At 43.9% G+C, this 14,127-nt stretch overlaps 1 protein-coding gene and 1 long non-coding RNA gene across 3 annotated transcripts in view; one reads left to right on the top strand and one right to left on the bottom strand.

Annotated features, from left to right (window-relative positions):
* LOC111772125 (uncharacterized) overlaps positions 1 to 6,447 on the bottom strand; it is a 55,458-nt gene extending 49,011 nt beyond the window's left edge. For both annotated transcript variants that reach the window (XR_011431671.1, XR_011431672.1), the window contains exon 1: positions 6,319 to 6,447. This is a non-coding gene — a long non-coding RNA (uncharacterized lncRNA). The remainder of the gene's footprint in view (positions 1 to 6,318) is intronic.
* Positions 6,448 to 7,075: 628 nt separating this feature from the next.
* Positions 7,076 to 13,112, top strand: LOC111770914 (spermatogenesis-associated protein 31A6). The gene is made up of 4 exons (XM_023630592.2): positions 7,076 to 7,395; positions 8,128 to 8,188; positions 8,704 to 8,764; positions 9,018 to 13,112. The coding sequence occupies exons 1-4, from the start codon at positions 7,210 to 7,212 to the stop codon at positions 13,033 to 13,035; spliced, it is 4,326 nt and encodes a 1,441-aa protein (XP_023486360.2). The 5' UTR covers positions 7,076 to 7,209; the 3' UTR covers positions 13,036 to 13,112.
* Positions 13,113 to 14,127: the final 1,015 nt, after the last annotated feature.

Below are 14,127 nucleotides of genomic sequence, written 5' to 3'. Positions count from 1 at the left end.
TTGAAAAGTACACTATTTTTCCACTTATCTGCAATGAAAACATGTCATAAACCAAGTTTCCAAACATGTGTGGGTGTCCTCATGTCCCCACTTCTCAAATCAATTAGTTCCCAGAACTACAGGAAGCTGATTTTCCACCCTGATGTTTTTCAGGCCGCATAGTATGAATTCAAACCTCAAACCCATGTGGTTATTGTCTTGTATTTAAGAATTATCACAGAAAACTTTCTTTTGTTTTTGTTTTTTCCGTACTCTATTGGGGCCCAGAAAAAGGCAGGCATATGTTTTCACTGTCTCCTTATGAGGGTGGGACTTTCCTAGTCCAGGTGCTTACAGTGCTGCCCTTAATGACCCTGGATTTATGTGAGAGTGAGAGGTGTGGTAGTCTGTATTCCTCCTTGTTTGAGCATCTGTCTCTGTCTCCCGAATTACAGGCTCATAGCCCTTTAACACTCAACTCTGGGCTGCTAGTTGCTGGGAGACACTCCAGGGCAAGGCACACACTTAACCCCTGGATTTATACTTGCTTGTTCTTCCAAGTCTCTGAAGGGTTTCCTTATTTTAACTCAGCCATGCATGAAAACAGATGCTTTTGCATATTTTATCACGCATTTTTAGGAAAGGGTTTCTCTGAATATTTGGTCTTCCACCTTTCATCTTTCCTTTGCTTCTTCTTTGGCACCATCCTAAGCATTAACCAACTCCTACCATTTAAGCCAGGTACTGCAGAATTTCACTACCCTATTTGTTAGTGTTATTTCATTTTGTTCTATATGGCCCAGACCATGTATTTAATTTATTTTAGAAATCCAAGCTCTTTAAGGATTCATTCTCAAGGACTCCACCGTTTCTATTTAAAGAAGGACTCATTTGCTCCAATGTTTTATTTTAACATTATTTGCTCATCTTCTCAAGAGACCCTGTCCTTGCCTCTTGGAACACACTTCATGATAGCTGTGACCTTGCATGGATGCCATGAGATGGGTAGGCACAGTTGCCCCATAATAGGGGCCACACTGAGGCAATGGTACCTGTTTATACCTTAGAGTTCATTTTCTTAGTGTTCTCAAAATACAGGTGCCATGCCAAAAACAAATTAATATAGTCAGAATGTGTGTCTCACTTAAAAGTTTCCCTCTCTAGCTAGAAGTGTTTGTTTTCCTAGTTTCTCTGATATCCTAACACTTAGGTAAATATTCTCTGAGGAAAGGATTTGAAAGTCATTTTAGAACATATATTGGACTTAAATGACAGAAATCTATCTCTTAAAATTTAGGTAAGCCATCAAAATTAATTTTCGTTTGAGATTGGACATTCCTGAGACAAATTTTGGAGTGCCCCCTCCTGCCAGAACATTGTATTTTTCAGTGTTTTGTGACTAAGCAGTTATGTAAACATGTACTTCAATGATAATTACTCAGTTCTTTACTACACATTTCAAAATTAATCTGTATTGCCTAAGCCTTTAATGCAAATATGTTAAATAATGAAACAGCAGAATTGGCTATGGTTTTCAAATGTTTATTTTTGTCAAAACCTCTTACATATCACTCAAACATGTGATTAAAAATTGAAGAATTGCAGCTTTTAAATCTTTCTTGCTCATCTATGGTATTTCTCTATATTAAAAGAGACAATGGTGCCCTTTGAATCTAATGGTTTTATTGGCAGTGTCACCACCATCCAGTTATACATGAATAATAAGGTCAACGCATGAATAAAATTTCTCCTCTGATGTACATTCAAAAATTACAAGTGTAGTTCTTTGGTAAGATGCTGTGACCATTATTTGTGATGCAAATCACAAAAAGAAATGAGAAAGTATTGAAAAACAGGCAGCTACTGTACAACATTCTGTGCTCGAACATTTTGATAGAAATATTTGTCAATATAAATTTGAAAATTTTGAAAATATAAATGTTGATCTTGATAGACGTTATTCTACTATTGATTATAAGGAGCTTTATACAAGTGAAGAACTAGCATTTTTCTTAAAAATGTGCCTTAGAAAATGTTAAACTCATCATTATTAATTTTTATTTTATTTTTTTTGAGGAAGATTAGCCCTGAGCTAACTGCAGTCAATCCTCCTCTTCTTGCTGAGGAACACTGGCCCTGAGCTAACATCCGTGCCCATCTTCCTCTACTTTCTATGTGGGACGCCTACCACAGCATGGCATGCCAAGCGGTGCCATGTCTGCACCTGGGATCTGAACCAGCGAGCCCAGGACCGCCGAAGCGGAATGTGCACACTTAACCACTGCCCCACCGAGCCAGCCCTATTATTATTTTTTATTATGAGTTTTACTTCTTAGATAAGCAGAAAACAGAGCCAGTTGTCATGTTATGGCTGTTTTATGTATGTTTATGTTCTTCCAAAACTTATAATTTAAATTATAATTTATAAATGTCTAACTTCAAGGATCATAAGATGTTAGATGAGTCAATTTCTTTTCACATACTTTTGGCTAAAGGAAACCTAATTTTACACATATATGTCATTTTTGGACTATTCCAAGGAGATCTACAAGTAACACATTTTTAAAATGGAAGCAATACATGTGCATGGAAAATCATACATGAAAACAAAAAACATGCTTTTTTCCTTCCACAGACCCCTGGTCCTGCTCTTCAGAAGTAAGGAATTTTTATCATTTTCTCTTTTTACTGTGAAGTATTCCCTTGAATACTAAATACTATGTAATCATCTAATTTGTTTTATCAATTTTAAATAAAATCTATTGACTTCTTATGAGTGATAGGGAATATAGTTCATTTATCTCACATTTTTCTCCTAGAAGTACTTTAACATATAATTTTAAGGTTTTTTAATTTTTTTCTTTCTCTAAATATATACTTACTGTGCTTAATATTATGCTGAAATAATATATAGTCTGTCCATTTTGAGCAACATTGATTGGCTCAGTAGAATGTGAATATTAGTGACCACCTTCCCTCCCATGCAACTTTCCCCATCATGCCTTTCAACTTTTATGAAAGATGTTTATATGAAAAGTCTTAAGTAATTTACACTGCCTTTTGTAATTATAGTAAAGTCTTCCATGCTTTGTCCATAGGTTGATTTTGATCATGGAATCTCAAATGAATTGACAGCATCATGGTTATGTGTTTTTTTAAACTACAGGTGCAGGTGGCATGATTTGATTTGTAGGAAGGCACCGAAATCATATGTGCATATACCTCAGCCTCCAAAAAAAAAAAAAGCTATGTTCCAATAGTCAAGAAGATAAGTTAGTTATCTTCTTTCCTTCCATTAATTGTTTGAAATGATGTTATTTTTAAATTATATGCCATAAAATTTAAAATATATTTCTGAAAAGGCATGCAACCTATAATAGATGTCATCTTAAATTCATAAAAATATGGTAGTTTTCCTCAAATTTTGTACATTTATGGTACATTATTTCTTTTTTCCACAAGTTTCACTTACCTTTATTTTGAATGATCAAAAAGAAACGTAACATCTTTTCACCATCACCAACATAACTTAAGTCTTATTATTCTCTTTGATAAATGATTAATTTTGGAGAGACAGTTCGCTAGCACTCTGCCAACTGTCAGCATTAATTCCTGGATGTTCATTTCAAGTTCGTCCAATGGTACTTGGATCTAATGACTGCCCCTTTCATCAAGTTTCTTTTTCATTTTTTTTCCCTGAATGAGTGCATGATAGTTAATTTTTCTGTACACTTGAATGTCTCAAAATTTTGATTCCTCTCATATTGCATTAAAATTTTAGTTAAGTTTATAGCTGCAAAGTGATTTACACTGTTCTTTTTTTTGGTAATATCCTGTCGAAATGATGAAAAGTCAGATCATTCATTAAAGAAAAATTGATTTCGACTGACATCAGACTTTTCAACAGCACTGGTGGAGACAAGAATACAATGAGGCAATATGTTTAAAGAATTGAAAGGAAATAAATTTTAAGCCTTGAATTATATGCAGCCAAGGTCTTTCAAATATGAGGGCACAGAAAAAGCTGTTATTAGAAAATAAGGCCTCAAAAGTTTTATGTAAATCAGTTAGAAAATATTCCTAGAGGAAATACTCCAGTAGGAAGAAAAATAAATCTGGGAACATGCTATTAGTTTGTAGAAACTAGGGTTGATGTTAGTGATGGTTATTATATCCTAAAAAATCCATGATAATGCAATATATTCTAAATAACCAAGAAGTAAAGCTCCAGAAAATACTTCCTGAAATAAAGGCTGTCATGATGGAAAAAAGCCAAATCAGAGCAGGTGAGACTATTTGCTTGGCTTGCTGAGATGATTTTAATATTGGCACATGTTAAGAAACTAAGAAAGAAATTAATATAATTAATGATATAAAATCATTACAGTACTAAAAATTTCCAAATTTCAAACAAACAGAAGAACATTTGATCCAGAAAGTGGAAGAGGCAAAAGGATGGGAAAAAAGAAATAATAAAGTATAGGAAACAAAGCATAAAATACGATGACAGAAATAGATGAGATCGGGTGCATTCAGGGTTGTATGGCCATAGAGTAGATGACAGAAATAAATCAATAGAACAATAATTAAATCAAAGTAAAGATTGTCAGATAAAATTTTTAATGTCAAAAAAGAAAACCCATCAAACAAAACATATTGAAAATAAAGTGATGGAGAAAATAGAGAGGGTAAATACAAATACAAAGATCTAAGCCCAAATTTTGATAAAAGTTGAATTTGAGGTGAGAATATCATAAAGGAGGAGAGGGCTGTGGTCCTTAGAAGCAATAGTAGATGCAGAAGATGTGCTTGTGAACATGCACCTTCATGACAAATATAGGCAAACTCAAATGCCCTCATTCCTACTAAGTTGTGTTAAAAACATTGTGACCAACAATCAGAGGATACACAATATTTTTAAGCCCAGATGGAGCATTAAGACAAATTTACCATGTGAATCCCTCAGTGAAACCTGAGTTACTGCCAGTGAGGGGATGTAGAATGGTTTCAAAAGAGAATTTTGTATAGGACTCAAAGCTCCTTTTCTATATGGTTCAGGCTGGAATTGAGGCTCCAGGAGTCTGGAGGGCATGGGAGGAGGAGGTGAGGCACATTCAGAAAAAGGGAATATGTACAGAATACGCTGGGGAATCTGAATAGGCTGTTCAAGACCTGACTCGGTCCCAAGGCTTTGACTCCTAGTCTCCCCCTCCAACCTGCAGACTTTAAGGGTCAATACCTTAGCTCCCTCTAACTCACTCCTGGCTGCTGAGTATAGCACATGTGCACAGGTCTGAAGGTCCCAAAATTCAGATGTTGAAATCCTAACTCTTAAAGATGATAGGAGGTGGGGCCACTGGGAGGTGCTTATGAGCCCTCATGAATGAGATTAGTGCCTAATAATAAGCCTCCAGAGAGATCCCTAGCCCCCTTCCACCGTGTGAGGACACAGCATGAAGACTCTGGAAGAGGGCCTTCACTAGAAGGTGATTCATGCTGGCACCTTGACTTTGGACTCCCAGCCTCCAGGACTGTGAGAAATAAATTTCTGTTGTTTTTAATCTACCCAGGCTATGGTATTTTGTTACAGCGTCCTAATGGACTAAGAAAATACGTTTTAAAATTTATGTGGAGAGTGGGTGTTGTTTTTATTTTGGCAAAATAAGAAGAAATTGGGTGAAGACAACATGTGAAAAAATTTTTTTAAGTACAAAATTATGGATTCTTGGATTTGAAAATACTGGATTGGCTTGTGAAAGGATGAGCTTGTGTCTATGTGTATGTATGTGTGTGTGTCTGTGTGTACAACATGTCCCAGAAGTCTTAGTGCAGTTTAAAGCTTTACTAACTCCAGAATTATAAATGCCTCAAACTTATAAAAATGTCACTGGAAGATTTAATATTTATAATTCTTTCAAATTTAGATTTATGAATTTTGAACAAAAGTTATTTTTATTTTTTGTGTGTAGGTCCTTCTGATAGAAAATGAGACAAAACAAACACTATTCAAAATTCACAAAACTCAATGAATGTAAAAGAAATTTAAGTACTGTGCTTGGGTTTATACAAGATGAAAACCTTATGTTGGAAGCTGGAGTTGAGGACAGAAAGAAGTAAAAAGATGAGAGTAAAAATCTCTGGGAAATAGCTAAAATTCCAGGTTCAACTTCAGATTTTTAAAAGTAATGAAATTGATGAGCCTTAGGTCAAGATCTCTAAGGGACAAAGGGAACCAGGTGAAACCCATAAAGAGTTAGCCATTGATGATTAAGAAGCGAGGAACTAAAATTTTTGTCCTTTTTGCAATTACTGGTTATAGGTTGTAGCTGTTTAACTCACCCATTGTTAACTGTGCTGTTTAGGTAATATGCTGTCTGACTCCCACTAGGCTCCTATGGATAACATCTCCCTGAAGCCTGGGTCACCATGGTAATGGGTGTTTGAGTTGCTCTCCGGAATTAGAACCCCTTTGTCCACTCCAGGCCAGTTGAGACCACCAACTCATCAGCTGGGCCTATGCAGATGTCTGATAGGTGACCTTGTGATGTAAAGAGGATAAACTCCACCTTCAGATTGTTCTAATGCCATTTTGTGAACATGGGTCCTATGAAGAGGCACAAAGTCTGACTACACTTGTGCAGATCATCAATTACCTCACCACTCCTCACCTCCAATCACCTATCTCCACATTTCAGACCACCTTGCCCCCTATCCCATAAATATCCCTGAGTCTCCATTTTCGGGGACACAGATTTGAGACTCGTGCTCTTGCTTCCTCACATGGCTGCCTTGTGATTAAACTCTCTTTCTGCTGCAATCTCATCATCTCAGTGTTTGGCTTTCCACGTGGTGGGCAAAAATGAACCTGGCGTGGTAACACAGGTAATATCTGGGTCCCAGATGGAATGAGTAGAAAATTGTCTAAGGACCCTGACAGGATGAGAGTAACATTGGAAGGAGGCTCTCTAGAAGGCTAGGAGCGTGGAGGGATCTACAGGGCAGGATGATGGGGGAGGCGTGGTGGTTCAGCCTCCTCCCCTTACTCCCCCACCCTCGGAACCCTTTGTGACAGGCCACAGCTCTGTGATGCAAGCCTGGGGCTCTGTCCCCTAGCAAACTCCCAGTGCTCAGTTGCCTGAGGGCTGGGGAGGAGGCAATAAGAGAAGGAGGCTGAACCACCACCCCTCCCCCACCAGCCAGTCCAGTAGATTGAGTAGAGTGATTCAGAAGATGGAGGAGAATGTCTTTTCTCTGAGAAGCATTAGTGCTACCTGGCTGAGCACCAGACCCACTTCCTGGGTGATTGAGATCATCCTCAGCTTTCTGTGTGGACTGGGACTCTTCTTCTTGTTACTCCCCTGCTTCTCGAGTAATCTGTCCTCACCACCACCCAGGAAGCACAGAAACATCAGGAAGGTAAGGAACTTTTGACTCAATTCGAACAGAGATTATGTCTTTTTCTCTTATTCTTATCTCCACTTTTCTAAATCAACTAGAGAGACTCCAGAGATATGAACTCTGGGAAGGATAGGTCATCCTTCTAGGACAAGCCAGGCCAGGCAAGGGGTAGAATAGGCATGAGGATTTCTATCCCAAGATCTCAGACCAGGGGTCCAGGTGTGGTAGCGGACTCCATGGCAAAGCCCCAAATACAGTGATCAGTGGCCAAGGACTGGATACTAAGAGTTCCATCTCTGCAGGAGGGCAGGCCCTGAGCACTGGTTCACAAGCTGCCTTCCTGGGGCAGGTGTCTCTGTTGGGCTGATCTGAGGGCAGTGCTGAGCCTCTGAGAGATTCTGAGCAGTGGCTGGAGCAGGGTCTGGTCTCTGGAAGCAGAGACCAGCTGAAGAACCTCAGATGGGCCTGTAGGTCTGAGAATGTATGTTTCTTGAGTGGAAGAACAGGGATGGAAGAAATCCATGGTGGGTCTCACACAGAAAATCCTCCTTTGCGTTCTTCAAAGAAGAGAAACCACAAATACTTTTATCCACTTTAAAAATAAGTAAAAGAGGAGAAATGACAGAGCTCCATTAGTTAAATGTAGAGAGTCATATTGCTCATGAGCACTGAGTGTCTGCAGCTTGTCTAGAGAGAGGAGACGGAGAACTGCACCCCAGCCCCTCCTTTTATCATTTTTTCCCTTCTCAGCGTCATACAGAGCCAAGGGGGAGGAGCAGCAGGACTAGGAAGAAAAGTGGAGCTTTGAGAGGTAAGCATCTGCCATTCAGCCCTGCACCTGAGAGCTAGCTCCTGTCTCTCCTGCCTCTGAGGGCCAAGCTCTTTGTCTCTAGTCTCCGAGGATGCCAGTGGCAGAGTCTATCCCTCAGGAAACAGAGTGCTCAGGTGAAGCTGTGGGGTCTCCAAAGGGGTGCTGCCCTGCAAGGGCGTGTGGGCTGCAGTGGGCCAGAAGTGCCTAGATTGGGAGGTGGGACCTCCAGGTCCAGCTGTGTACGAGTTAACTTGGCTCAGATTCCTCTGTAAGGTGACGCTGTCTTTTCTCCCCTACAAGGTGATGGTGAGCGACATAGTGGTGATAGATGTGGGAGTACTTTGTAAATGACAAAGTGCTACCCATCATGAGCTTTGACATCATGTGACCTTGGACACTGATCTTGGGCTCCAGAGTTTAATCCCTCAAAGGTCTCCCCTAAAGGGACACTGCATTTAGCCTCCTGACCCCTAGGCCCCCGCTTCACCACCGTGACCCAGTCTCCTGATTTCTAGCTTGTAGAGACTGCCTGAAAGAACTGGAGGAGGCTCGGGGCCTGGTTTCACTTCTGCAAAGGTAAAGAATCTTTCCCTTCTCTCCTGGTCCTCCTTCCCAGAGCCTATGATGTGACCTCAGGGCTGCAGGCAGCCTGGGAGGGGGAGCCATGGGGACAGGATGAGTCTAAAGCCCTGGGGCGAGGAACAGCAGGAGCACTGTGAAGTCAGCACAGGGGCAGTGGAGGGACCCTGGGCTGCAGGTGCCCACCCCTGCCTGGCCCTCCTGGTCTTGTCTGCTCCTGACTGCAGCTTGTGCCTCCTGTCTTCTGCAGCCACCTGGGGAAGCTCCCTGACAAGGGTGGCTTTCATCAGCTCTCATGTGAAGAACCCCCTGGCAAGGTGTGTAAAACAGCGCCTGCTGGAGTCAAGTGGCCATGCCAGGAGCGTGTAGAAGAGGTTGCTCCCACCGTGTCCCTCTTGGCTTCCCCGGCTCCTCTGAGCAAGCACACTCTACCTCTGGCCTCCACCCTTAGGCTGGACCCAGTGACCTCATCAGTTTCTGTTTGTTCCCACTCATCCTTGAGTGCCTCTTGGCTACCAGAGCCTTTCCTTCCCCTGGACAGCCTTTCACCCTGGCCACTCACTCTTTCCCCTCCCCTGCCATGCCCCCCTGATTCAGAGGCCTGCCCTCCACCTCCGACAGCTTCCTCTGCCCCCCGACCACCAGACTCCATTCTGACTCTTGCTCAGTGTGACTCAAGGGCACTCCCACTGGGCACCGTCCCACAGAGCTCGTCTTTGTCAGCCTCTCCTGTCCCAGCCATCTCAGACCTTGGCTGCTCAAGGTGTCCCATTTCAGCCCTGTCCTGGTGGCAGGGGGCTGCCAAAGCCTTGTGCTTCATGTCCTCATCACAGTGCAATTTCCAGCAAGAGCACCTTTCTCACCACCCACCAGGAGCCTTATTCTGGGAAGATCCCACAAACAGACAGGTAGAAGCTAGTAATCCCTCTTTGCTCAGCTGTGATGACCAGAAGCCCCTGGAGATACAAGTCACAAAGAGAGTTGAGAACAAGATTTGGAAGGAAAAAGAAACAAATGGATCATATACCAAACAAATGAGCCCAGAATACCACATGAATTATTTGGGAAATATGTTGAAATCACTGGGTGCTGAGCAGGACACCACAACCCCCCAACCCTTCTGGAGCACAAAAGGCAAACCAGAGCAGCTGCCTGGGCCTCAGCAGCTCTCATATCCCAACGTCTTGGGGAACCATCTATGGAAGAAATATAACCAGCTTTTCTGGGGTCTCCCCTCTCTGCACAGTGAATCCCTGGTGGCTACTGCCTGGATCTCAGAGAGCTCTTCAGTACTAAGATCTCCCTCTTTCTTATTCAATGGAATCTCGAATGCCTGCCCAGTTCAAATGCAGGCTAAAATATCTCCAGTGCTTTCCCAGTCCCAGCCTCTGTCCCATCTGGAGGTCCAATCTCAACCCTTGATTCCAAGTGTACCTCAATACCAGCCTCCTCCTCTGGCTCATGTCCAGACCCATGCCCATCTCCAATCCTCTCCCCCAATCCTACCACTTTCTTCTCCACCCCAGATTAGGGCCTGTGGAATATCTTGCCCTGCACCCCAGAATAAGACACAGTCTATCATCCCAGCTGAGATTCAACATCCAGAATGGTCTTTGTTGCAGAAGCAACTAGAAAGTGGGGGGGCTTTAGACTCTGTAGTCAAAAGATCTCGAGAAGTTTCTGGTGTCTTCACTTCCAGTCTTCCTCAGGACTGCTGGGTCGTCTCCATCCTTCCAGAGAATTTTCCAATCAGTCCTGAGCTCCAGGAACAACTGGAGCAACACCTCAAAAAGTGGCTCATGCAACATCAGTGGGAGCTGCCCTGCAGTCTCCAAGAGTCTCTGGAACTGAGGCAGTTTCAGGACAAATTACCAGGTTCATGTCAGGTAAAGGGCAGGCATGGACCCTCACAGCCCTCTTCATTTACAGGTGAAAGCAGCAAGGATGCACAGAAGGTGGGGTTCCAGCTAAACCAAGACCTGGGCAAGGGCCTGGGGCATATCCTGGGGAAGGTCCCAAAAGATCTCTCCAGAGGTTCAGAAAGCTCCCTAGTGAAGTTTTGGGAGGTGAACTCTGAGGAGTCAGAAAGAGGTTTGAAGCTCTCAAGGAGTAACTCAGGAAGAGATTTACTAAGGAACTTAGATAAGAATCTAGAAAGCTTCCTGAAAGCCCATTTGAGCAGGAAGTTGGGGCAAATCAGTGAGGGTTTGATCCCCGTGAGTGTGCGTCGATCCTGGCTTGCTGTCAATGCTTCTCCCAAGTCTGACACTCAAATGGAAACCAGAAGTCCAGGAATCTTGAAGGGTTTGGGACCCAGCATGAACACTTCCCCCAGGATTTCCTTCCTCCGTGCAGACACTCGAGAGGTGCTGGAAGCACATATTACAAGGTTTTGGGTGAGGCACAGGTGGGGCCTACCCCTTAAGGTCCTCAAGTCCGTAAATGTATTGAAGTTAAAAAAGGCTCAACTCTCACCCGTTCCACAGTCTGCCTTTCCTTCCTCAGCCACCTGTGTCTCTGGGGCCCACTCGATGATCAAGTTTGCTGAGTTCCGGGGAAAACCTCCCCAGGTCCATCCCGGAGAGAAGATGGTAACAGAAGAGTCAGTTTCCACCCTGTTGAGGCCTCTCCTTGCCCCCTCACTTGTGTGTGAGGAAGTCCAGAGGGCCCCAAGAGGGACCCCATCTGGTGACAACTGTGGTCCCTTGAAGACCTCTCTGACTGGACAGCAGGGCAGCCCACCTCCTCAGTCCCTCACACTCAGCCTTGTGGGGAGAACTTGGCAGAGAGGGACTGTCGTGGAGGCTGAGAGGGGCAGCCTAGAGCCAAGTCCAAGTTTAGCAATGGCCAGGAATGAGCCAAGGGAAGAGAGTGGGGGTTGGGCCTCACAAGACCCCTGCAGTAGGGTAACAATGCTAGAGATGAACTTAGGATCCCAATCTTTGAGGGCCAAAGACACCAGTGAGGCAGCAGAGGCCAAAGAGTCCCCTGACCTTCAACCACAGTCTAGAGTCATCTTGGGAACCAATGTGCTGACAAAATCTCAAACCATAAATGTGCATATGAGGAATTTAGAGGCTCCAGGCACCAGTAAAAGTGTCTTACTCCCTAGAATGTCTGTTTTCCAAGATTCAGGAAAGCCATGCCTTAATACAATTGTTGTCAGTGAGCTTAAGTCCAAATTGAAGGTGCAGTCAGAGAATCAGTCTCAAGACTGTCCCACACACATGCTCCCTGCTGCAGACAGCTTGGCTTCTCAGGTGCCCCAGTGCAATCACCAGAAAGTGCCCACTGGAGACAGGCCACCTTCCCAGAAGCTATGTGGCCTCATGGCAGCCCAAAGGAGCAGCCGAGGGCAGCAGGACCCCAAGATCTCAAAACTTCAAGACTCCTGGAAGAGCCAGAGCAAGATGATTGCCCCTACTTACAAGAGAGAGGGCTGTAGGAGGCCCAACATACGAGAGCACGAAGAAAAGTTTGAATTGTGGAACTCCCAAGCCACAAATGTGAGCCACCCTATGCAAGTCAGGGGAATGGTAAACCCTATTGGGAGCAAACGCCTCCAGTTGAAGCAGGAGAAGAAGCAGGGTCCTCTAGAAAGCCCCTTCAGAAAAAGGATGAGGCTCTTTTTTCAGTGGATTTTCCCCCCTACAAAAGCTAAAGGTCAGGCTGTTCTGCAAAAATGCAAACCCATATCAGCCATTGCCCAGAACCAAGGCTCAGTCAAAAGCAGATCGATTATGGATAGTGAGACTGCTGAGGCTCAGGCACTCATGACAGCTGTTGGACAGATTCTAGAGGAGAAAATGGTGACTCACCATGGACTTCTTGCCACGAAGTTAACTGAGCATAAACGGGAACCCCAAGCCCCTGTATGTGGGTGTTCTTGTTGCCACAGGCTTCCCCTCTATGCAGAGCAAGGGAGAATGATGAGTTATATAGCCTGCAATCGCCAAGCAACCTCCAAGGGCCAGAGTTGTTCTGTCAGGGAAAAGCAAGTCAGACACAGACAGTCCTTAAAAAGTGTTAGATTCAACGAAGAGCAGCTGAACCTGAGGTGCCTCCCATCCTTGCCCCCCAAGAAGACTTTTTCTCCAGTCAGTCCCTGCAAGCATGGGCCAAGGATGCCAGGTGCCCCAGGCTGCCACCAGCACTGCCCAAGACACTGTCTTCTTCGGGTAGGTGTCTTTCCTGGGCAACCGTCAAATGCTTCTCTAGCCTTTGCTGGTAGGAGAACATGTCTCCAAGAAAAACTTGAATCAATGTAGAGAAAATGTTTTTCTCTTAGCACACCCAAGATATTTAATATTCCCGAATATATACATTTTTTTCTTGTAACAAGGTAGTACAGTGTCTTCTGTCTGTGCTGTGCCCAGTATGCACTTTAGCTTCTGGAAGGGAGGGGCATGGAGGGAGGTTGACAGTGGCATTGCAAACTCATTCGTTATCCCTAGTCTCTTAATTGCACCTTATGTTTTCATAATACTGTCATTACACAAACAACAAAAACTCCTCTTAAAAACAAGATGAGAAAATCCTGCAAAGACCCCACTCCAGGATCTGGTTCAACACTCCTTTCTCCTGCCTCCACTGTATTTTGAACCATATGCAGCTGTAGGGTATAGGTTTACAGAGGCAATAGGGCTAGACTTTTCCACGCAAGCTCCAGGAAGTGTCAGCTGAGTGGATGGAAGTTTGGGGGTGGGAGGTGTTCTGGGCTCTGAGTTAAGAAGCAGGAAAAATCTTGCTCCTTGATCTCTTGAAGGGGAATAGATGACACCTGCCCCTAAGAGTCACTGCTCTCCTTGATAAAGGCAGGGATTGAGATGGGCCTTGTGAACCCCTCTTAGCTTAGCCTTAATGAAATGTACAGTGCCACCCTTCCCTCCACCAGCTTTCCCACACTTTAGAGCAGCACCGAGGATGGCACTTCTAGCTCTGTGTGTGTGGGTGTGTGTGTGCATCAGGGAGGCTGATGAAGGCTGTGTTTACTCTTTCCCCAAATGAATGAATGGCCATGTTCAGGGGTCACCTACCTTCCCTCTATGTTAACCCCAGAGAAGGAGTTCTGAATGAATGGAACAGTAACTATCTGACGATCAGACACCGTAAACCTAGGGCAGGATGTGGGTGAAGAAGAATTGAAAAAGATGGATCCAAGAAAGGAGGCAAAGTGTCATGGGGTGCCCATAAGGGTTCAGTGAATGAGGAGCCCCCTGACGATGTACAGCTATCTACAGGCCTAGAGGGGAGGAAAAGTTAAGAGCCCAGTGGCCCCACCCCAGGGTCTCCACTGTGCTCCAGCTCTGAGATCACAGACCTTGAGAAGCCACCTTTAGGTCCAAAACAGAAGGCCAAAC

This window comes from Equus caballus, chromosome 23 (genome assembly GCF_041296265.1).
Source record: "Equus caballus isolate H_3958 breed thoroughbred chromosome 23, TB-T2T, whole genome shotgun sequence".
Lineage (NCBI taxonomy): Eukaryota > Metazoa > Chordata > Mammalia > Perissodactyla > Equidae > Equus > Equus caballus.
This window is presented reverse-complemented; position numbering and strand designations above follow the sequence as displayed.

Excerpts from the sequence above, each read along its gene's own strand:
- LOC111770914 (XM_023630592.2), top strand. The coding sequence starts at position 7,210 with ATGGAGGAGAATGTCTTTTCTCTGAGAAGCATTAGTGCTACCTGGCTG. Across the intron at positions 8,189-8,703 it reads GAAAAGTGGAGCTTTGAGAG|CTTGTAGAGACTGCCTGAAA; the intron begins GTAAGCATCTGC and ends CCTGATTTCTAG. Across the intron at positions 8,765-9,017 it reads CTGGTTTCACTTCTGCAAAG|CCACCTGGGGAAGCTCCCTG; the intron begins GTAAAGAATCTT and ends TGTCTTCTGCAG.